Source organism: Balaenoptera physalus (assembly GCF_965194825.1).
Source record: "Balaenoptera physalus genome assembly, chromosome: 19".
Lineage (NCBI taxonomy): Eukaryota > Metazoa > Chordata > Mammalia > Artiodactyla > Balaenopteridae > Balaenoptera > Balaenoptera physalus.
The window spans coordinates 8595285-8613365 of NC_138900.1; the positions used below are offsets into that span (position 1 = coordinate 8595285).

An 18081-nucleotide genomic window follows, 5' to 3' on the forward strand; every position below is an offset into this window, starting at 1 on the left:
CGGGGTAACGAGCAGGGTATTTGTGAAGATTCAATGAGATAATCAGCCAACATGACTGATAAAGTAGGCTTTCAGTAAAGAAGGTGGTGGTAATTGGCCAGGACAGATAGCTAGAACTTTTTCCTTGGGGTAAGAAGAATGCATTTCACCATTTTAAAGGTGATGTGATTCAAACAAACTATGGAGCTATTGTGTTTGGGTTCCAATACTGACTGCTGCTTCTAGCTGTGTGATCTTAGACAAATTACTTTACCTGTCTGTGCCTCAGTTTCTTCATCGGTAAAACATATCGTACCTACCTCAAGCCTGCCTGTGAGTTTTAACTAAAAATTGATAGATGTAAAGCGCTTAGAACAGTTCCTGGCAGGTAAGGGCTATATTGAGCATTAAGGTTCTTCTTATTCCGCCTTCCGCACAGCCCACAGCAGGGGCCACCACCTCCCACCTTCAGGTCTTAATCTGCTGGCGGCAGTCCCCACGGCCCTGAAAAGGACCAGGCAGGAGCGCGCAGACGCATTGAGGCAAAGTCTGGTGGGAAGCCCAAGCGGCCCGGCTGGCAGCCATCTTGGTAAAGGGCAGCGTCGGCAGCTTCTCTACGTAATCAGTCTGCGCGACCGGCCGGCGCCCGGCGGTCCATGGCGAAGAGCGGGCAGCCGTGGGGGCTACGGGGACCGGTGTTTGAGGGGCGTGATGGGGGAGGCGGCCGTGGCCGCGGGGCCTTGCCCGCTGCGCGAGGACAGCTTCACACGCTTCTCCTCTCAGAGCAATGTGTACGGGCTGGCGGGCGGCGCGGGCGGGCGCGGGGAGCTGCTGGCCGCCACCCTTAAAGGCAAGGTGCTAGGCTTCCGCTACCAAGACCTCCGACAGAAAATCCGGCCCGTGGCCAAGGAGCTGCAGTTCAATTACATTCCCGGTGCGTGGCGCCATGGGGCTGGGGGCTTGGAACGTAGTGCTGAGAAGGCTTCTGAGGCTCTGAGCCAGGTCACCAGATGGGAGAATGGGATCAGGGTGATGGTGATTGAAGGGGGTCAAGGCTGGTTATCTGGAGGCATTGGGGTCAGAGGACAGGGCTAATAGGGGCCTTAAGTAGTTAGGGTTCAGGATTCCTCAGACTCAGAAACCAGGATCCCTCCTACCATGGTGATGGTGATGAGGACTCGTACCGTCCCAGAGGTCATGATAATTTGTGGTGGTCGGAGATGACTGAGTCCTAGAGGTCAGGGCTCACTGTTGATTGGGAATATTGGGGTCACGGGTCTGCCTGAAACGTGAACTTTGAACTGTCCTCTCCCAGTGGACGCAGAGATTGTCTCCATCGACACCTTCAACAAGTCGCCCCCAAAGCAGGGCCTGGTGGTGGGGATCACGTTCATCAAGGTACCCAGAGCCCTCCACCTATCCATTTTCTCCTCCTTACTGGGTCTGACCCATATCCCTCTTGCTGCCCCTACTCTCTCCTGAGGCCAGTTTCCTCTCCCAGGATTCAGGGGACAAGGGCAGCCCCTTCCTTAACATCTACTGTGACTATGAGCCTGGCTCTGAGTACAACCTGGACTCCATTGCCCGTAAGTGTGGCCTGGAGGGAAGGAGGGATGGGGAAGGGGGTGGGGGGTGGGGGGCTGTCAGGTCTCCTGTTCCCATCTGCCTGTGCTCCCCCTGCAGAGAGCTGCCTGAACCTGGAGCTCCAGTTCACTCCTTTCCAACTGTGCCACGCAGAGTAAGTAAGCCACAGGTGTGATACAATAGGGAGTGTGTGTGTGTGTGTGTGTGTGTGTGTGTGTGTGTGTGTGTTGGGAGGGCGGAGGCTGTAGCAAACTGGAGACCACAAACCTGCCTATAGACAGTCAGACTAGTTTGTTTTTTAAAGCATCGTGCATTTAAGGTAGCCATGGACCAGACTTGGCTGATGGGCTACCATTTTGTTATCCCCGAACTAGAAAATTTGAGAGTGAATTGAGCACCTGTGCTCCAGACGTGTAGAATTCTCAAATTCTAACGATCTAGATTTGGGCATTCCAAGACCCAGAAATGCCAATTTTTCTAGAGTTATAAGCTCTGGGATTCCAAGATTTGAAAATTCTACAGTTTGATGATTCTGAGATTCTGTAACATTAAAGCCCTAACATTGTAATATTTCAAGGAGATAGAATACAGACCGTCTAGAATACTGATGTTCTAGAATCCCAAAGTATAAGAATTCCATTCTAGAGCTCTGAATTCCAGAACACCAGTGTTCTAGCAGAGGGGTTGGCAAACTTTTTCTTTTAAGGCGCAGCTTTGGGGTCAAATAATCTCTATCACAACTACTCAAGTTGGCCACTGTAGCAAGAAGGCAGCCATTGACACTGTGTAAATGAATGGGTGTGGCTGTGTTCCAATAAAACTTTATTCACAAAAACAGGCCGTGGGTTTTGGATTTTCCCTGCAGGTCATAGTTTGCCAACCTCTGGTCTAGCAGATGAGAGTTCTAGAAACTGAAGGTTCTAAAGCACTAATGTTCTGGGTTCTACGATCTGGGTATTCTACCAATTCTATAAGTCTGAATATCCATGATGGCAATTTCCAGAAGTTCTAGCATTTCAAAGGAGACAGAAAACAGAACTTCTAGAACACTGGGGTTCTAGGGTAAAGAGGTACTAGTGTTCTGAGGTTCTGCAGCCCATTCTAGAGCTCCATGTTCATTCCTTTTTTTTTTTTTTTAATTTTTATTTATTATTTATTTATTATGTTTTTATTTTTGGCTGTGTTGGGTCTTCGTTTCTGTGTGAGGGCTTTCTCCAGTTGCGGCGAGTGGGGGCCACTCTTCATCGCAGTGCGCGGGCCTCTCACTATCGCGGCCTCTCTTGTTGCGGAGCAGAGGCTCCAGACGCGCAGGCTCAGTAGTTGTGGCTCACGGGCCCAGTTGCTCCGCGGCATGTGGGATCTTCCCAGACCAGGGCTCAAACCCGTGTCCCCTGCATTGGCAGGCAGATTCTCAACCACTGCACCACCAGGGAAGCCCTCCATGTTCATTCCTGAATCCACATCCAGAGTGAAGATTCTAGCAAGTGAGGGCTCTAGAAACAGAAGGTTTCTGTGATTCTGGGACTGGAAAGTTCTAAAATCTGAGATTCTGTGAGGGCTAGTTTCTAGAATTCTACATCCTGAGATCCTAGCTCTGGATCCAGTGTCTAGAACCTAGAATGTTAGGGTTCTCGCAAGCAAGAGTTTCTGCAAGAGGAGGATTTTAAAACACACGGACTCTACCACACTGGCATTCTAGATTTTTCTGCTTTCAGGGTCCAGGTCGGGGATCAACTGGAGACCGTGTTTCTCCTGAGTGGGAATGACCCTGCCATTCATCTCTACAAGGAGGTGAGGCAGGGGGGAGGCTGGGTGGGCAGAGCCCTGCTGGGGCCACCATGGGCTGGCATGGGGCGCAGTGTGTGAGGCTGGCCGCTGACTCCAAGCGGATGGCGGGTCTTGGTTCCCCCAGAACGAGGGGCTGCATCAGTTTGAAGAACAGCCCGTGGAAAACCTCTTCCCAGAGCTCACGAACCTGACCAGTAGGTAGGAGAGGCCCTGACAGAGGCCAGTGGGAACCGGGGCAGGCAGCCTCAGAGAAATCAGGTGGTGGGAATTGACCCCTAGAGAAATCAGGCCCACCGGAGGCCCAGGGCTCTACCGGAGGTGGGGTGGGGTGGGGTGGATGCTTCTAGGGAGGTGGAGGTGGGGGCTGGGGCCTGGTGACGGCCCTCAGGCCCCTCTGTCCACCCGTCCACCCCCAGTGTCCTCTGGCTTGACGTGCACAACCTGCCCGGCACGTCCCGGCGACTCTCAGCTCTCGGCTGTCAGAGCGGTTATGTCCGTGTCGCCCACGTAGACCAGCAGAGTCGAGGTGATGGCTGGGGCGGGGGCCCAGACACGGGGGGCGGGGCGGAGGTGCTCGGGGCTGGGCCCTGAGTCCTCGCCCTCCACACAGAGGTTCTGCAGACTTGGACCATCCTGCAGGACGGCCCCATCTCCCGAGTGATCGTGTTCAGCCTCTCGGCCCCCGAGGGTGAGCTCCGGGCAGGGGGAGGCCAGGCTGCGGGCTCGGCTCCTCCACCCGCATTTGTACCCCTCTCCCCACATGCCCAGCTCCCCACCATCCCTCCCTCCCCCCTGTGTGCCCCACTCCAGCCCGGGAGCTCCAGTGTGCCCATTCCCTCCCCACGACGCTCCTGAATTTCAGCTCCAGCTACTTGCCCCTGTGGTGGTCCGACTGTAGCTTTTACCCTGGAGTTGAACTTCTGCCTTTCCCTTGGTGGTCTGACTTTCACCGCTCACACTGTGACTTCCTCTGACCCCCCGTCTGTGGCCTCTTCACTCTGTCTCTCGCTGCCATCCAAGTCCAGGCTTTTCTCACGGACTCAGCGCTGTCTCCCCACTCGGGGTCTCTCCTTTCGCCCCACATGTTGATCTGTTCCTCTTACTGCGGTCTGTCCTTCTCTGGCGTTTCTCTTGGCCTGACCTCTGTAGTCTGTCTTCTGCCCCTTCCCCTGTGGTTTATCCCCTGATGCTCTCACTGCGGTCTAACCACGGACTTTTGTGCTGTCACCTAACCTTTGTCTCTTCTACCCTGGTGGTCTAACCTTGGACTTTTTAAACTGTCATCCAACACCTCTCCCTCCTCCTGGCATCTGACCTCCATCATTCTCTGGTGGTCTAACCTGTAACCCTCCCCCTGTAGCCCAATCTCAGGGGTCTAACGTGTGTTCCTCTCAGGAATGGACGGATGGGGAGGAGGGAGGAGGAGCCTAGAACCTGTCCCCTCACACCTCCCCCGCCATTCACGTTCCTTCTGCAGAGACCGAGGACAGGCCACAGCAGGAGGAGTACAGCGTGCTGGTGGCCGGCATGTTGGAACCAGCGGTGGTGTATCGGTGAGGGCCACGGGGCACGTGGGTGTGGGCTGACCCCATGCCTTTGCACGGTCATCTAACCTTGTCATTCTCCGCAGAGAGTAAAGCTTTGGGTGTAGTGGTTCAGGGCTGGGCAGGTAGAGGTGTCTGTGTCCCAGGGAGAGGAGCATGAGTGTTTAAGTCTAGAACTTGTAGGGGATGTGCTGAGGCCTCGGGTGGGAACCGAGATGTCCCGTCCCCCTGGGGTGGGTGGACAGAGCATGTTGGTAAGTGTTTAATCACAGGCTCCATGTGGGAGAAAGCCCTGGTTTATGGGATCTGCCCATTTCCGTGCTGTCAACACTCCCACCTCAGTGGATTTTGAGCCACCAACGTGATGCCAAGCCGCTCACAAAGTTTCTGAAAATTTCCCAGTCGGCTCCCGTGAGCCAGTGCGAGCCAGCTGGGCACAGCTGGTGGGCGGTGAAGGTGTCCGGGCTGGGGCTGAGCTCTCAGGCTTCAGGGGGCCTCGTGGGTGTCCAGACTGGAGACAAGGGGGTCACCAGAAGGAAGGTGTGGGTTTCTATTTGGGAGCAAGGCGGTCCCACCTCCAGGGACAGTGTGGGCGTCCAGATCAGAGACAGTTTGAGCTCCCCTTGGTGGATATGAGGATGTCTAACTTGGAGACGAGGGTGTCCAGGCTTCAGGAGGAACAGTACATCCAGACCTGACCCGTGAGGGTCCGGTGCTAAGGGTGTCGGGCACCGCGGTCGACCTCAGTCTCCCCGCCGTGGTCTGACCCTCAGGGACCTGCTGAGCCGGGGCCTCGAGGACCAGCTTCTCCTGCCTGGCAGCGACCAGTTTGACAGCGTCCTCTGTGGCCTGGTCACCGACATCGATTTGGATGGGCGGCCGGAGGTCCTGGTGGCCACCTACGGACAGGTGGGGCCGGAGGGGTGGGGCTGCCGTGGCCTGTGTCCTCTGCCTCTCCCCGTGTGACCCCAATCCCCTGCCCCTGCAGGAGCTGCTCTGTTACAAGTACTGCAGCCCAGAGCGCGGGCTCCCCGGGGCCCAGCGTGGCTTCCGCTTGCTGTGGCAGCGGAGCTTCTCGAGCCCCCTGCTGGCCATGGCGCACGTGGACCTGACTGGGGACGGGCTGCGCGAGCTCGCTGTGGTCTCCCTGAAGGGCGTGCACATCCTGCAGGTAGCCAGGGGCCCCTGAGACGGCGCCTTAACACCCGCCTTATTGAGGGCACGATCTCACGGGAGAGGGGCAGGCAGGCCTTGGCCCGATCCCTCTGGAAACTGGAGCCTGGGCCCCGCTTCGGGCAAGGGGGTCATTGGCTGCAGGTCCCCTCTTGGGGGAGGCAGGCGGTTCCTGTTGGTCAAGGAGAAGGGAGGTGCTGGGGGCACTCACAGCCAGGGGGGAAGGGGGCCCAGCCACAGCATCTGTCAGCCCCGGCCCCCTGGCCTCCCTCCGCCTCCCGAACGCCTGTACTTTGTTCCACCTGCTTTGACCGTGTCCCTTCCCTGTGGCCCAGCCTGGATCTGCCCCCGGGACCTGACCTGCACTCTTCCACTGCGCCCTAACCTTGGCCCTCCTACTGCAGCCACCCTTTCTTCTACCTGTGTGACCGGCTTCATTCTGCCTGTGGTCTAACCTTCAGCCTCCTTCTCCAGCCAATCTCCAGCTTTCTGCCGTAGTCTAATCTCAAACCCTTCCACTTTGGTCTAACCACTGAACTTTCTACTGTGGTCACGCCCGTGACCTGTGGTCTAATGTCCAGCCTTCTCCTGTACTTTGACCTCTCACCCTCCGACAGCAGCTTAACTGCCCTTACGGTTTAATATCCAACCATTCCAATGGCCCAGGGTCCAGCCTGGAACCTTCCGTTGCTGTTTAACCTCCAACTAATATGTCTGACCTCTGACCTTTTCACTACGGCCCGGCCCCAGCCCTTCAGCTGTGATGAACCTCTGTTTCCTGATCTGGTGTTTTCCCACCCCTTCGCTCTGGTCTGACTCCAGGCTCCTTTCCCATGTGGTCTCACCTGGGTTCTTTCTACTGGAGTCTAGCCTTACTGTCTCCGCTGCAGGCTTTGCTGGGGCCTTTTCCTTCAGTCTAGTCATCAGCGGAATGGTCCAGGTTAGACCTCAGAGAGATAGAGGTTGGACCCCAGTGGAAAAGTCTGAGGCTGAACCACAGTACATGGGACAAAGGTTGGACCCTCGAGTAAAACGGAATGAGGAGAGGTCTGAGGTTAGACCACAGTGGACAGGGCTGTGGTCCACCTGGGGGAGAAGGGGCTTCCCTTCTGCTGTGGTCGCAGCCTCCCAGCATCCCGCATTGTGATCTCTTTCAAGCCATTCCACTGTGATCTCCCCTCCGTCCCTTCTCTCAGGGGCTAACTTCGGACCCTCCAGCCAGGGTCTGGCTCCGTCCCTTGTGTGGTGACATAGTCCTCTCTTTTCCACTTTGGTTTGCTCCTTCTCTGTCCTGTGGGCCTAACCTTTTCTGCCAGGGTCTCACCTTTGTTCCCCCTGCTGTGGACTAACCTCAGCCTCTCTCGGGTGGTCAAGCCTCACCCCCATATAACGCGAGCTCTCCTTTATGTTTTTTTGTTTGTTTGTTGGGGTATAGTTGTTTTACAATGTTGTGTTATCTCCGTTATGTTTTGATCCATCCCCGTCCCCTCCACTGAGTTCTAACCTCAGACCCACACATCTGGGGCTGGGCTTTGTCCCTTCCACCGGAAGTTCACTGAAGGCCGTCCCCCTGGGTCTGACCTTCACCCCATCACAGAGACCCATTCGAACCCCACACGCGGACCTCCCACCGTGGCTGCGCTCTCAGCATTTGGGGGTTGGGGGGGGCGGCGTGTAACCTGCACCTTCCAGCTCTGTCTCAGCCCTGCCCTCCTCTCTCGTTCCCCACAGCATAGCCTGATCCAGGCCTCGGAGCTGGTTCTGACCCGGCTTCGGCACCAAGCAGAGCAGAGGAGACGTCAGCCACAGAGGCTGGGGGACAAGGTGGGCGCCGGGCCTGCTGAGACCCCGGCCTCCTGAGCACCCACCCGCTGCCCACCCCAGGCCTGCCACAGTTCCTTGGGGTGCCCGCCTCCGGCTCTTCATGGCGGGGGAAGCATCCTGAAGGAGGCACTGGTCTCCCCAGACACCCCAGGGTGGTGGAGCAGTGGGTCCTGCTCTGGCCCCGCCCCAGCGTGCCCTGTGACCCCCACTCCCCTCTCTGTGCCTCTGTGTCCCCATTTGAAAATTGGATGACCCCACCCCACCCCGCCTCTATCCCCTTGAGACTCGGTCAGTGGTGATTATTTCTGTGTCTAGAGGAACCAAACTTGCACTTGTCTCCATTCTTTTGTTCGGCGTACGCTTGATGAGGACCAACTGTTGCCAGGCTCTGTCGGGAGCCGGACTCACCCAGAAGAATGGAGGGAGGGGGGGACTTTGGGGATTGGGGATCCAAGGTCAGACCCAGCAGCCGGACTGAAGTGGGATCGTAGCGTAGATTTCAGAGGAAAGAAAGGAAGTTAGGCCCTACAGGAAGTTAAACCTCCATAGGAAAGACTGTAGAATATAAGGGAAAGGTCTGTAGGGTTATTAGACCTCCGCAAGTGAACTGAGGTTAGACCCCAGTAGTAGAAAGCTCTGGATCTGAGGTCAGGGCTCAATTGGAAGATAAGGAAATTGAGCCTCAGAGGAGAAGATGTGGGTGGAAAGGACTGTCGTGGGGAAGCCATGGTCAAATTGTAGCAGGGGGTCTCAGGCCAGACCCCCTGTGAATAATGCTGAAGTTGGACCCTAGCAAAAATTACTATGGTCAGACCTTGCGCCAAGAGCCAAGGTTAACACCCAGCAGAAGTGATCGATTTAGGTCTCAACTGGGGAGTCCTGAGGTGAGCCCCAGGCTACACTGTCCTGGAAGGGGCTAAGGGTAGGCCTAGTTGAAAAGCCCAGGGGATTGGGGAACCAGGAAGTGGGAGACAAGGCTAACTTCCCTGCCCCGTGGCTGTAGCGATTGCCCCTCCTGTGGCCACTTCCGTGGCACCAGGAGAAGGAATTGAGGCCTACATCACAGGGACCAGTGGAGGGCGGGGACAACAGAAGAAATCTTGCCAGGAATAGAATCGGGTCGGGAGGGTGGGGGAGCAATTCCTGAGCGAGGTCCAGGCTGGTTGTGGGAGGGAGTTCCTTCCTTGCTGCTGCAGGGTTTGGGTGGGACCCCTGCTTCCTGGGGGGGGGGGGGGCCAGCACCATGGTCGTTCTAGCCATCTGTCTACCTCCTGCCATGGAAGTCCACCCGTCAGTCTGACCATCTGCACCGACAGTGAAGACTAAGCTACCAGTGCCCCACAGGGGGTCTTCAGGAGGCTGGAGCCCACCAATTCTTGGCCACCCCTGTCTTCACCTCACCTCCCAGAACCCAAGTGTGGGAAATCGCAGGCAGCTGGAGCTGGGTCGTCTCCCTCCTCTCCTGGCAGTGGGCCCGGGGGTGTCCAGCCAGGACTGGCGATGGGCATGGGCCATTGGCAACATCAGGGTCTCCCTCCTGCTGCCCGTCTGCAGAGGCTGAGTGCTCCGTCGCCTCCTGTCCTGGGTGGGAGTGGGACCCTAGGGTGGGATTTGGGGCATTTAAGTAGTGATGTTCTGGGTCTGTGAGATGTGTGCACGTGTGTGTGTGTTCACCATTTCAGGACTCGTGAGTTTGTGTTCCCAGCGCCTGCCCGGTCCTTTGCAGCTGGCTGCCTAACTTCTTGCCAGCCCCTCAGTCTGGGACAGTGTGTAGTGTAGCAGTTAAGGGAGAACCTGAAGCCACACTTCACCACTCTGTGCCTCAGTTTCCCCATCTGTAAAATGGGGCTAGTAGCATTTACCTCACAGGGCTTTTAGGAGGGTCAGCTGTGTCAACATGTGTCAAGCACTTATTAAAAATGTTATAACAATGCTTGGCACGTGGTAAGGGCTGGAAGCCCCTTGTGAATGGCAACTGTTGCTATTATTATTAATGGGTGCCTTTGTGGTTGTTTCTGGCTGGCTTTGTCAGCAGGCACAGCATGTGAATTTGGATCTGACTCTGGCTAAAAACATTCTTGCCCTCCCCCCAGTTCTGGGAGCCTGTGACTATTTGTAGCTGTTTTGCCTCTTTGGCCCTTGTATGTATGGATCAGCAAGTGTGTGTGTGTGTGTGTGTGTGTGTGTGTGTCCGCGCGCGCGCGTGTGTGCTGTCCCTTGCCTGTGGTGCTGAACCCAGAGGGTGGGTGGGAGGCTTGGGCTGCTTCATCTCCCCCCACCCCACCCCCCGCCCCTCCTCTCTCCAGGCCCCGCCCCGGCTCCCCGCGCCGGCCTCCCCTCTCCCCGCCTCCTCCTCCTCCCTCCCTGCTCTCTCCCCCGGCCCCCCTCCTCCCTCTCTAGCCGACTCCCCCTCCCCCGAAGCCCTCCCCCCTCCTCCTCTCCTCCCTCTATCCCCTCTCCCTCCCCTCCTCCCTAGCTCTCCCTCTCAGTCTCCAGCTCATCCCTCTCTCTCCCTCTCTCTCTCCCTCTGCCGGGCGGAGTCGCCCACCACTGCCAATCCAGTGCTGAGGGAACCTGCTCTAGGCTGTAGCTGCAGGTAGGAGACCCCCAGTTAGGGGCGGCTTGGGGGAAGGATGGTGTTACCCCAGGTGGGTGGAGGGGGGCATTTGAGGAGCCAGGAGCCGCTTCTCCCTGAGCTCCGTTATAGGGGATGGGGGGCTGCATATCCCGGGCGCGGGTACCAGGGCCCTAAGGTGCAGTAGGGGCGCCACCAGCGGTCAACATCCTCAACCCCTCCTGCGCTTCAGGGAGCAGGGCGGGCTGGGGAGGGGGCGCCTCCTGGGCACTGAGGGGGTGAGAACACCCCACCCTGTCTGGGGCAGCACCCGCACTCGCGTTCTCCACCTCCACCTCCGCCCCCGCCTTCCTGTGTCTGGGTCTCGTCTCTCTGTGTCTCCACATCTCTCAGGGGTCTCTGTCCTGCGGAGTCTGGCCGCCTCTCCGAGTCCCTTTCCCTGTCTCCCTCAGTCTCACTCTTGTCTCTGTCTCTCTCTGTGCCTGAGTCTGTTCCGGCTTTCTGTCTCTAAGTCCTTGGTTCCTCTCTGCTTTCCTCTTTCGCCATCTCTGTGTGTGTCCCTCTGTCTCTGTCTCTACTGTCTCAGCTTTCCCGTGTCTGTCTCTGTCCATCTCCGCGTGTATCTTTCTCTTCCCTGCTTCTCATCTCCATCTCCGTCTCTAGGACCTGGTCTCTGTTTCTCTCTCTCTCTTTCCTCTCCGCTTCCTCTCCCTGGTTAACTGCCTCCTACACACCTTTGTCTCCGCCCCTGGCAAGGGGAGACCTGGGGGAAGAAGACCCGCCCCGCCCCCTGCCGCCGCCGCAGAGTGGGCTCCCCCAGGAGGCACGGAGTCCCCCAGACTCCTCTCCCTTCCTCAGCCGAGCTCCCCCCATCCTCCCGGCTGGCATCCGCCCGTCCCTCCCCTGAGGACAGAGCTCCTCTGCTTTCCCCTGCCTTATTTCTGGCATCCTGAGGCCAGTCCTTCTTGCAGTGTAACCTGTAGCCTTTGTAGAGGAGACTGAACCAGTCCTGTCTGCAATCTAACCTCCCATTCCTCTTCAAAATTGACTGGACCGGTCCCTGCTGCAGTCTAACTTCCATACCTCTTTTGCCGTTTGTCCATTTCTTGACTCATTCATTCTTTTGACAATTACTGAGCACCTTTCCTGCTCCAGGCACAGCTTTAGGTACTGGGCCAGGCCAGTCCCTCCTGCAGTCTCGCCTCCATCGTCTCATGGTGTGCCAGCCCCAGACCTGTCTCCCAGTGGGGCTGGAGCTCAAAAGCTTCTCCACTGCCCCTTGGGGGGCTCTGAGAGGGCCCTTCTGAGTCTAGAGGTCCCTGGCCGATACATCCTCTTCTTTTCTGTTGGGAAGGGGGCCCCAGAGAAGGCGGGCGAGATGAGAGGTGTGGGGCTGAGCCTGTAGCCCAGGCTGTGATGGGGTGAGGTCCTCGAGTGCCCACGTGGGATTCCAGGTGGGTTAAAACAAGCACCAGCTTAGGAGTCCCACACCTTGAGTTCCATCTCTTCTCTGCCCCTGACTTGAAGTTGCATGACTTGGCCAAGCTCTTTGCCCCTCCGGACCTCAGTTTACCGATCGGCATACCATAGCCTGAACACTGAGACTGTGTGTGTCTGTGTGTGATCCCCAGGCTGGGACATTGTGTGCAGGCGGGAGAGCCTGGCTTACCCTGGAGCAGTAAGCGTGCATGTTTAGAAGCCCGTGTCCCCACCGAGAGCAGGCAGCGGGCACCCCCTGCGCCCACCCTGAGCGCGGTCAGGAACCATCACCCCCCTTAACCAATATGAGGGACTTGAAGGAGGGGGTCCTACCTGGCCTGCCGGACTGACCGCCCCACCCCACTGAAGCTTGCAGTCCCACCCTACAGATGAGGTCTCCGAGGCCCCGAGAGGTGGGTGAGGCAGAACTGGGGCACTCGCCACTGACCCAGCTGGCCACCGGCCCACAAGGGAGGGGACAGATGGCCCCAGGAGACGGTGCCCGCCATCTGCCCTCCGGAGTCCCACCCTGGCCTCCACCTGATGCTTTTGCCCCTGGATTCTAAACCCAGATTATGTTTCAGGGCTGCTCATGGAGCGAGAGAAGCAGAGGCAGGAGCCTCAAGAAGGGGGAACCCAGCTGTCCCCAGTGACAGGGCTCAGACCTCTTGGTGGTTCATTTAACAGATATTTATCTAGTGCTTTCTCTCCCTGACCCCTTCTTTCCTAAGGCCCCAGGGAGAGGAAACCAGGTTTTGCAGGAAAAGGCGTTGAACCAGGCTGCTTTGCCCAGTGCCAGGGCAAGGAGGGCGGGCCTCCTATTGGCTGATCCGGGTCTCCCTTGAGGACTGAGGCGGGAGGGACAGGTGGTTGGACTTGAGGGCGGACTTCCCAGGCCATGGCCCTTCCCTGAGAGAGGGAGTGAGATGCTATAGATGAATTCTTGACTCCCAGGTGGACCTGGTTTCTCCTGAAAGCTGCAGGGAGGGGAGGGAGGGAGAAGAGAGCGTGAGTCTTTGCCTTGGATCCTGGTGGGTTTGTAATTATGCCTAAGTCGTTGCTAATTAGGGGGCTGCTAATTAGATGTACCATTAGGGGCCTTGCCGAGGGGGCTAATTGTACGGTGGCCCTTTAAGAATCACCCCGCCCCCTGCCCCCCTACACACACACACACACACTCTTCAGGGAAGTTCTGCCAATATTTTGCCTCCCTCCCCCAAAGGAGCCAGCTCCCAATCCATGAGGACATGGGTGTACGTTGGGGGCAGGCTGTGGGTTAGACTGTGAGAAGAACTTTTCAGACAGAAATGGACGTTACTGGGAGAACTGAGGCTGGTGGCCAGGAGAGGGGTCCGGGAGGGTGGAGGCCCTGAGGACCCCTACCTTCCTCTCTCAGTCCCATTTTATAGGCTACGGGGTTACCATGGCAACACAAGGGTGGGGCAGGGGAGCTGGAAGTCAGGACCACTCTTGGAGAGAGAAACTGGGAGCTGCAGAATGGGTGCTGGGGGACGTTGGGCAAGTTATTTAGCCTCTCTGAGCCTTGGTCTTCTCCTCTGTGAAATGGCTGGGGACTCTCCAAAGTGAGATGGTGTCATTTCAAACAGAGTGGCCACAGAAGGTGACATCTGAGTGGAGAGCTGAAGGAGAAGAGGGTGCGGATATGTGGGGAAGAGTGTCCCAGGAAGGGGGAACAGCAGGTGCAAAGGCCCTGAAGCAAGAACTTGCCTGAGGAACAGCAAGGAGGTGGTGTAGCTGGGGCCAAGTGAGGGAGGGGGAGAGAGAGAGAGAGATGAGGCCAGAGAGGGAATGAGGGGGCCAGATTGTGCGAGACCTTATGAAACGGGGAGGGGCTTTGGTGTTCTGAGTGAGACCAGAGCCATGGAGGGTTCTGATCAGAGGGGAGGATGTGAACTGATTGGCATTTTTAAAGGAGACCTAGACACAGAAATAGCCACTCGAACCCAGGACCAGAGGCAGGAAGAGAAGTATTCACCCCACACCCACAAATGTGGGTGTGGGGTCAGAAAGCCCAACCTAGGACCTCATGTCACAGCTTCTAAGGAATCCTGCACCTGCCAGAGACCCGGGGATGCTGGAGAGAGACACCTGCCAGCATTGCGGGGAAGGATGTGAGAGAGAGACCCTCCAGCAGCCCCTCCCCAGCCCTACCTGAGACAGACAGACAAACACCCCAGCACCTGCCACAGCCCAAATCCCAAGCAGGAGCCCTCCAAGCACCTAGTTGGAAACCATAGGAATCACAAAATGAGTTGAGGGCTCCCCAGCCCCTTGCCTCTCCCACTAACTTATTCAGTCTGTGTTCTTTTGCGCCTGACTTCACTCTTCCATGGCATGTCTGTGAGATTCATCTGCATTGTTGGGTATATCAGTTGCCCGCTCCCTTTTCAGTGCTGTATAATATTCCACTGCATGACTATTCCGCCATGTACTTCTCCATGTTCTTGCTGATAGGCATCTGGGTTGTTTCAAGAGGGGAGCCATTATAAATGAAGCTGCTGCGAACATGTGTGTATGTGTCTTCTGACGAACACTTGACTTATTTCTCTTGGGTACATACCTGGGAGTGGAATTGCTGAGTCCTAGGATACCTGATGTTCAGCTATAGTTTCCTGCAGTGGTTTGACTCCCATCAGCAGTGCATGATGTCTTTATCTTTCTGTGTCTTTCTCTCTTGGTCTCTGCCTGGTGCTCTCTGTGTCTCTTTGTGACCCTCTTTGAATCACTGTCTCTCTTTGGCTCCCCCAGTCTCTCTCCTTCCTCTGTTAGTCCTCAGCTTCTCCCCCATTCTCCGACCCCAATGAACCTCGACTCCTGAGCAACAGGGAGGGGTTTGCTCCCCTCACCCAGACTTCCTCCTCCCCCACAGGACCCTGACCCCCTCCATGGCTCCCCTGGCCTTGGTGGGGTTTGCACTCCTCCTGGGAACTCCCCCATGCTCAGGGGCGGCCACCCCGACCCCCTCCCTGCCACCTCCCCCAGCCAACGACAGCGATGCCAGCAGCATGGGGGGCTGCCAGGGCTCCAACCGCTGCCAGCCAGGGGTCCTGCTGCCCGTTTGGGAGCCCGATGACCCGTCGCTGGGCGACAAAGCCGCGCGGGCCGTGGTCTACTTTGTGGCCATGGTCTACATGTTCCTGGGTGTATCCATCATTGCCGACCGCTTCATGGCATCCATCGAGGTCATCACGTCCAAGGAGAAAGAGATCACCATCACTAAGTCCAACGGCGAGACCAGCGTGGGCACCGTCCGCATCTGGAATGAGACTGTGTCCAACCTCACACTCATGGCCCTGGGCTCCTCGGCCCCTGAGATCCTGCTGTCTGTTATTGAGGTCTGCGGCCACAACTTCCAGGCGGGCGAGCTGGGCCCGGGCACCATCGTGGGCAGCGCTGCCTTCAACATGTTTGTGGTCATTGCCGTGTGCATCTACGTCATCCCAGCTGGTGAGAGCCGCAAGATCAAGCACCTGAGAGTCTTCTTTGTCACCGCTTCTTGGAGTATCTTCGCCTACGTCTGGCTTTATCTCATCCTTGCCGTCTTTTCCCCGGGTGTGGTCCAGGTGAGCAAGGACCCACAGACATCTCCTTGGTGCATGTATGTCAGCAAAATCCAGAGGGGTGGCTCCCCGGGCTTGGAGAGTCAATGCCTGTATTTGCAGAAATGCATGCTCACATCTGAGAGGGCCGCCAGGTACGGTTGTGCAGGTCACGCACTGCACAGAGGCATTGGGCCGGAGAGGGCAAGTTGGGACTGCAGTCCAGTGGGTGCTCCCAAGCCAGGTCTGGATGGCACTGCAGGTCCTGGAAAGGGCTCATCTGCCCAGTGTGGGGTGCCATTTTGCAATATGCCCATCCAGAACTCTCACAAGGGGGCCATATGTGCTAACAGAGTCCTAGTGATCTGTGTAATGCATACGACAGTCTAGCCAGGTATTTGCCAGGTATGGTCACACATGTTTTCTTATACTCCCTGCCTTTTGCATAATTTATTTCCACTTTGGCAATAAGACATCCCCCATTTGCATAATTTGCGTTACAGTTGCATAATCCAGCCTTGTGTTTTCTGACAGTGCTAACTTGGGTAACTTGGTGTAACTTGGTGCAATTTGCATAGTTTACCCATGGATTTTGCATAGATCCATGCCCACATCTGTGTAATCTAGCTCTGTATTTGCCAGATATGCAGTCGTGGTTTGCATAATTCATTCATTATTAATAATTGATTTCTGATGTTAGGATAATTTATGCCACTTCACTGTAATTCATACTCACATCCAATCCAACCTAGGTATAAGCCCAGCCCACTGCAAAGACCACTTTGCATAATTTATTCCAATAGTGAGACAAAATTTAGACCCACAGCTGCATAATTTACACCCACATTCACATAATCATTTGCCTCTCATTTATCCAGTGTCTTAACGGGCATACTGCTTAGTCTTCCTTTAAAACATTTGCCCAATTTATTTCCCACAGCCCCCATGACCACCACCTACATTTGCATAATGTATTCATGGGCCTGGCTTAATTCGCTCACACACGTGCATAATTTATTTGAGCCTACCCAGGATCCCTTCACACGTACGTATAATATACTCATGCATATCTGTCATGTTTTGCCAGTTATAGTTTCTTTCCAGGAAGGATCTAAAGTTAGAGCTACAAAAATTCTTTGCAGATGATATCAAGGCAGATCTGAGGGATTAGAAACCACAGTGAGGAAATGGGGAGATGGTAGCACCAGAAAACAGGGATGAGAAAGGGAGAGAGACAGTTACTGTGATTGACTCACTACTGTAATGCTGAGTTTCCTGGCTGCCATGGCAAAAAGTACAGAACGATGCTTCACACGGTTCTCAGGCACTATTAAAAAAGGATGCTCTTCTGACTTGGGTTTTCAAAGTGGTCCCTGACAAGGATTTACACCGAAACTGTGAAAGGAATTTTAGACACCAGGGGTGGGAGGTGGGATAGGGATGGGATAGGGAGAGGGAGAGATTTCCCCTGAGAAGGAGCTGGCTCAGACATAGGGTAGAGAGTGTAAAATGCCACAGCTCTGGGTAGAGAAGTGGCTATGGAGGATCTCTTCAGGAGTAAATGGAGACCAGACTTTTGGGATGTTTTCATGACATAATCGAAAGAACGGGCATGAGCTACAGATGATGCCATTCCCTCCTAGAGGCAACGAACTGGAGTAGTGAGAGATGGGTCTGGCTCTGGGTTTTCTCCAGAAATGCTGTGTGACGTCAGGCAAAGCCTGTACCCTCTGGACCTCCGTTTACACATCTGAACGATAGAAGGGGTTGAAGTAGACCATTGGTTCTGGACCCTTCATAGCCAATCCTCCCTCTTTATAACAAATTTTGTTATATCCCCTTTATTCTGCTGGTGTGAAATTCTTAGCTAATAGGAGAGAGGTTTTCTAGCCTCGGAGTTTGGTGCCTGGACTCTGGAACCCGAGGCCTGGGTTCAAATCCCATCTCTGTTGTTTCCTAGCTGTATGACCTTGGGCAGTTTCCTTACCTGCTCTGTGCCTCAGTTTCCCCACTTGTAATCAGGCAGTCATCCTAGTACCAGCTTCAGAGGGCTGCATGAGGATCAGTTGAATTGCTACATGTGGAAGGGCTTAGAACAGCGAGCCTGGGACAGGCTCCTGAGCTCCTCTTCCCGTTAACAAACTTCCCTACACTGTTGGCTTCCCAGAAGTCAGTATAATGCCCAGACCATGATATAAAGGAAAGTAATATCTAATAGAACCATCTGCATTTCTACATGTAAATGCTTGGGCATGACTACCTTCAAAGGCATGACGAAGAGCCAGATGGTGGCATCTCCTTACATATAATGAACAAGTTGGTGTTTAAGAGAAAAAAAAATCAGAAACCATTCCCATGCACGGAGACCAGCAGAGGAGCGGGTAGCCATGAGATTGAAATCAGGCATATTCAGCGTACATTAAACCATACAGGAAAATACTTCATACGGATATAAAACAGAATGGAGGGTAGACTCCAATTATCATAAGCAGGGTTTTCGCTGACGTGAACGTCCAGTGGGAGGTTCTGAAGTCAGGCAGGACGTGGTACAATTCTGCATTGTGTGGGACTGTCC

General features: G+C 55.5%; 2 protein-coding genes across 6 annotated transcripts in view; both read left to right on the top strand.

Annotated features, from left to right (window-relative positions):
* Positions 1-605: 605 nt before the first annotated feature.
* On the top strand, positions 606-8221 carry KPTN (kaptin, actin binding protein). Its single transcript, XM_082437738.1, has 12 exons — positions 606-913; positions 1295-1377; positions 1481-1565; positions 1663-1717; positions 3279-3354; positions 3476-3549; positions 3768-3877; positions 3962-4039; positions 4829-4904; positions 5669-5804; positions 5884-6066; positions 7800-8221. Exons 1-12 carry the CDS (start codon positions 691-693, stop codon positions 7926-7928), a joined length of 1308 nt encoding a protein of 435 aa, XP_082293864.1. The 5' UTR covers positions 606-690; the 3' UTR covers positions 7929-8221.
* A 2198-nt stretch (positions 8222-10419) lies between these two features.
* Positions 10420-18081, top strand: part of SLC8A2 (solute carrier family 8 member A2) — a 30937-nt gene continuing 23275 nt past the window's right edge. For 4 of the 5 annotated variants that reach the window (XM_082438382.1, XM_082438384.1, XM_082438386.1 and 1 more), the window contains exons 1-2: positions 10420-10488; positions 14837-15530. In XM_082438382.1, coding sequence (XP_082294508.1) covers positions 14853-15530 — 678 coding nt within the window. In that variant the 5' untranslated portion in view covers positions 10420-10488; positions 14837-14852. The remainder of the gene's footprint in view (positions 10489-14836; positions 15531-18081) is intronic. The other variant, XM_082438383.1, reaches the window with a different exon arrangement.

Excerpts from the sequence above, each read along its gene's own strand:
- KPTN (XM_082437738.1), top strand. The coding sequence starts at position 691 with ATGGGGGAGGCGGCCGTGGCCGCGGGGCCTTGCCCGCTGCGCGAGGAC. Across the intron at positions 1,378-1,480 it reads TGGGGATCACGTTCATCAAG|GATTCAGGGGACAAGGGCAG; the intron begins GTACCCAGAGCC and ends TTCCTCTCCCAG. Across the intron at positions 4,040-4,828 it reads CAGCCTCTCGGCCCCCGAGG|AGACCGAGGACAGGCCACAG; the intron begins GTGAGCTCCGGG and ends TTCCTTCTGCAG.